The sequence below is a fragment of the Engraulis encrasicolus genome, chromosome 15, assembly GCF_034702125.1.
Source record: "Engraulis encrasicolus isolate BLACKSEA-1 chromosome 15, IST_EnEncr_1.0, whole genome shotgun sequence".
NCBI lineage: Eukaryota > Metazoa > Chordata > Actinopteri > Clupeiformes > Engraulidae > Engraulis > Engraulis encrasicolus.
In genome coordinates this window covers 51,865,111-51,870,110 of record NC_085871.1, presented here as the reverse complement: position 1 = coordinate 51,870,110, position 5,000 = coordinate 51,865,111, and the positions used below count along the sequence as shown (strand labels likewise).

Here is a 5,000-nt window from a genome sequence, read left to right as displayed (position 1 = left end):
TGTGTGTGTGTGTGTGTGTGTGTGTGTGTGTGTGTGTGTGTGTGTGTGTGTGTGTGTGTGTGTGTGCTATACCTTTTCCTGAAGGCGGTGTCCAGGAACTCTATTGAGGAGTTTGACATGGGAGTCTTGGCCTGTCTGATGAGCCAGTGCTTATCCTGGAGGAGGATGAGGAGAGGAGGAGGAGGAGGAGGAGGATTATAGGATAGGAGAGGAGAGGAGAGGAGGAGGAGGGGAGAGGAGGAGGAGGAAGAGGAGCGGAGAGGAAGAGGAGGAGAGGAGAGGAGAGTAGGGGGAGGAGGAGGAGTATAGGAGAGGAGAGGAGAGGAGAGGAGAGGAGAGGGGAGGGGGAGGAGAGGAGAGGAAAGAGGAGGAGAGGAGAGGCGAGGAGAGGAGAGGAGGGGAGGGAGTGGAGGAGAGGATGGGAGAGGACAGGAGAGGAGAGGAAGAGAGGAGGAGGAGAGGAAGATGAGGAGGAGAGGAGAGGACAGGAGATGAGAGGAGAGGAGAGGGGAGGAGAGGGGAGGAGAGGACAGGAGGGGAGAGGAGAGGGGAGGAGAGGAGAGGAGAGGACAGGAGATGAGAGGAGAGGAGGAGAAGATAAGAGGGGAGAAGAGAGGAGAGGAAGAGAGGGGAAGAAGAAAAGAGGAGAGGACGAGGACGTGGAGGAGGAGAGGAAGAGAGGAGAGAAGATGACGAGTGGAGAGAAGAGGATAGAGGAGAAGAGAAGAGAGGAAGAGGGTGAGGATGACAGGAGTGAGACATTAGAAATATTTACAATAAGGATGAATACAGAACAGACCTGAAGATGCCACTTGTGACCTCAAGACGACGTCACCGACGACAGAAAAAATAATAACATCTCTTGCAAAATCACAATTCTAATGTCATGTTCTCATTTGCAATCGGGATGGTGAATGAAAAACAGTCCCCAAAAAGTTGTTGTGGCTACTAGGCAGACAGCGAGGAAACTTTATTGTTTTCTCCACGGAGGAGGGGCTAAGAGGCGGAGCGAGGCCACAAGCATAAGTGGAGGATGGGAGCCGCATATTGGAATGCAACCTAATGTGTGGCCTCCCAGGGCACTCTCTATTCATTTCCTGTTAGTGTTGCGGTCACTCAACTCCACCCCTCCCCACTCCACTCCTCTCCTCTCCACCCCACCCCACTCCACTCCACTCCTCTCCACTCCTCTCCACCCCACTCCACTCCACTCCACTCCACTCCACTCCACTCCACTCCACTCCACTCCACTCCACCCCACTCCACCTCCACCCCACCACCACCCCCACCCACCCCACTCCACTCCACCCCACCCCACCCCACCCCACCCCTTCACTCTCTTCACTCAACTCTAATGAACTGATCTGGGGTGTGTTTCTCGAAAGCGCATTTGTTAGCCAGTTAGCAACTTGGGCAGTTGCCAATGGGAAATTGCATTGAAAACAACAAAGTAGCTAATGTACGATTGGCAACTATGGTTTTGAGAAATGCAGCGCTGGGCTGTTTTGATGATGTTTCCTATCCACAGGGTACATCAAGACGCAACTGTAGACACAGTCCAGGCAACACCCCCCCTGGGCGGACATTTTATCAACTGAAACCACTATTTGATAACTTCACAATCGCAAGACATCATAGACAACCAAGGTTTAAATTCAATATCCTGCAAAGCGCTAGCAATTCAAAGGTAATTTTCTCATTCGTAATCGGGATGTCGAATGGAGAAAAGTCGACCAAAAGATGGTGTGAGTAGACAGACAGCAGGGGAACTTTATTGTTTTTCTCCACGGAGTCAGGCTGCCAGCAAAGCGCGAGGACACAAGCACGGGTCGAGGACGGGAATATATACAGTATATATATAGCAGGATGATGCTAGCCCATCTCGGGACTCACTAATTTTACGCCCTTTCGGTACTGATGTCTTAAGTCATACAACCCTAACCCTAATCTTAACCTTAACCTTAACCTTAACCTTAACCTTAAACCTAAACCTAAACCTAAACCTAAACCTAAACCTAAACCTAAACCTAAACTTAAATCACTTGTTTGAAATGTTTGATTACCATGTGACGTAAGACATCAGTACCAAAAGGGCGTCAAACTAGTGAGTCCCGGCTCAGCTCAGCCCTGATAGGAAATGGAGGAAGGGAGCCAATCAGAGATGGCACCAGAGTGGTGTGGTGAGTGAAGCTGGCTACAGCTGGAGCGGTCACCCAGGGAGACCAGACCAACTTCCTGTTATGCAAGAGTCTACTCATTAGGGGGCTATTGAAGTGACTTTAGCCGGATAATCATTTTAATCAGGTTTTATAAGCCTCAGATGGATTATAATTAAATTATTATTGGGTTTATCACCATCTTAAGTCGCCTTTTATCCCTAAGGCAATGTGGTCTCAACCATTTCTCCATTTCTACACTTCTAGGGCGTCTCTCCCTCACGCTTCACCTCATTCCACCTCACTGCAGATCCAGATCACTGGAGCTGAGATCCCAGGGTGCTTTAGCAGACGAGGAGGTGTTAGCATTGCTAATATGCTTCCTCTTCTAACACTTCTCCCTTACCTTTTGTATTGGGGTGCTACAATTACTCTTCAAGCCAATATACAGGGGTGATAGTGAAAAAAAATCCTGAACCTGAAGTTTTTCCCCTGCTCTAACGACGACGAAAAGATACTGCATAGTGACGTAACGTAGGCTTATTTTGACACATTATTCAAACATTTAATAGCCTGTGTATGACCATTATTCAAGCCTGATATTAGAAGAAAACCCTAAATATGTAACACTTTCTGAGATAAGAATAACCTAATGGCTAATTATTATCAATGTTTTTATTGTTACAAACTCTGTCAACCCTGAAATCAGGCATGGAGCCTGAATACTATCAGCCCTGAATATAACAGTTCTTCCTTCCCATGGACATTAAAGTTGGGGTCTCGGGGTGCTTCTTCCTTACCTTTTGTAATGGGGTGCTATAATACCTCTCCTACCCTATCCAATATGGCTTCCTTGCCATAACCGTTGACATTGGGGTGCCCAAGTGCTTTAGTCTTATTAAACATGTCTTCCTTACCTTCCCGTGGACATTAAAGTTGGGGTCTCGGGGCGCCTTGGCGGAGGGGAAAGTGTTGTCGTATTGGGGTTCTAGAATACTCCTACCTACCTTACTGGGGTGCATGTTTTTTTTGCAATATAAATATCTCTCTTACCCCTTTATAAAAATGGTTTTTCCTTTACCTTCTGCCCACAATCACCTCTCCTTAAACTACCACCCCTATACAGTTATATTAAACAAGGTCTTCCTTACCTTTCCGGCTTGGTGCACGTTAACTTAGCTTAGGGGTCCTCGGGCAGGGTGCCTTGGCGGAGGGGAAGGTGTTGGCTTCCATATTGGGGTGCTATAATACTATGTCATATATAGGGGGCCGTTATGATCCATACCGTGAAGGTCTTCCTTACCTTCCAGTGGGACGTGTAAAGTTGGGGTATCGGGGTTGCCTTAGCGGAGGGGAAGGTGTTGTCGTATTGGGGGGCTAGTAGTTGGGGGGCTATAATATTATAATACTGTAGGGGGCCGTTTGATCCATACCTGAAGGTCTTCCTTACCTTCCTTGTGGGACGTTTAAAGTGTGGGTACTTGGGGGCGCCTTGGCGGAGGGGAAGGTGTTGTCATATTGGGCGTGCTTACAAACATCTATCCTACCCTATATACAGTATATAATTGGTCCGACCATTACCTTCCCGTGGACGTTAAAAGTTGGGGGTCTACGGGCGTTGCCTTGGCTGGAGGGGAAGGTGTTGTCGTATTGGCGGGGCGGACGTTCCAGGGGCGTGTGGCGGGGGCCGGCGTGGACGCACATCATGAAGAAACGGCGGTAGTTGGACTCTATACCTGCAGGAAGTCAAGAGAGTTGTTGGCCTGAAGGACAACAGGAAGAGAGATGGGAGACGAAGGAGGGACAAACTTAGTTAGACTTTCACTGCAAGGAGTCAAGGGGGGAAGTCATAGGCTTGCAGGGAGAGAGACTGGTAGGTGAGAGAAAGGAACAAATTTAGTCAGGACTTTTACTGCAAGAAGTCACGCGTTATTGGCCTGAAGGTGAGCGGAAAGGAAAGGATGGGAAAGAGAGAGGGAGGCGACGAGGGGCCAATTTAATTAGACTCATACAGCAAGAGTTAATTAGAGCAATATTATTATACAGTTGCACATACAGTATTACTTTGTTATTCAATCATGCACCAAATCCAGATAGTGCACGTGTAAATGTGTTGTGTGAAGAACCTCTTCACTCCCTCAGGATCAATAACGAATATCAAATCTGTTTGTATTGTTTAAGTGTACAACAAAAAAGTACTTTTATATGGGCAGGTGGCATCATGCATTGTTATACAGTATATGTACAGAAAGGTTAGTAGTCTTGAGAGGATCAGTGCCGCTCATGCATTGTTTATACAGTATATGTACTTGAAAGGTAGTCTTGAGAGATCAGTGCAGCATCATGCATTGTAATTACAGTTATATGTACTTGAAAAAAAAAAAAAAAAAGGTAGTGTCTGAGAGATCCAGTGCAGCACCAGCATTGTAATTACAGTATATGTACTGAAAGGTAGTCTTGAGAGATCAGCTGCAGCATCATGTTGTGCCCCCTGTCTGACCCCACTCCACATGTGTTTACTACAGTCTACCGCAGCACAGTGCATTTTAGGGGCCAAGATGCTGAAGGGTGGGTGGTGGGGAGCTATGTGGAACTTTCCAGCTGCCTTATACTAGGCTATAGAGGCTATGTATTATATTGAGTTCTTCATTTTCGCATTGCTTTTAATCACGAAGCATAGCATTACATTGTGGTAAATAAACTTTTCAAAAAAAGCATTTCTGAAAAAGGTGTATTATGTTTTGTCTAGGTAGGGCAAAGGGGCAGGGTGCTTTAGCACCACCTCGTCCCACATCTTAAACAGCAGGACATCTGCAGTATATAATATTTGCAAAATTTGTGGGG

The 5,000-nt window shown here is 46.9% G+C and overlaps 1 protein-coding gene across 1 annotated transcript in view; it reads right to left on the bottom strand.

Moving 5' to 3' along the window:
* The window catches only part of gnsa (glucosamine (N-acetyl)-6-sulfatase a), a 49,808-nt gene that overhangs the window by 21,052 nt on the left and 23,756 nt on the right, over positions 1-5,000 (bottom strand). The window contains exon 7 of the mRNA XM_063217623.1: positions 73-155. Within this exon, the coding sequence (XP_063073693.1) occupies positions 73-155 (83 nt within the window). The remainder of the gene's footprint in view (positions 1-72; positions 156-5,000) is intronic.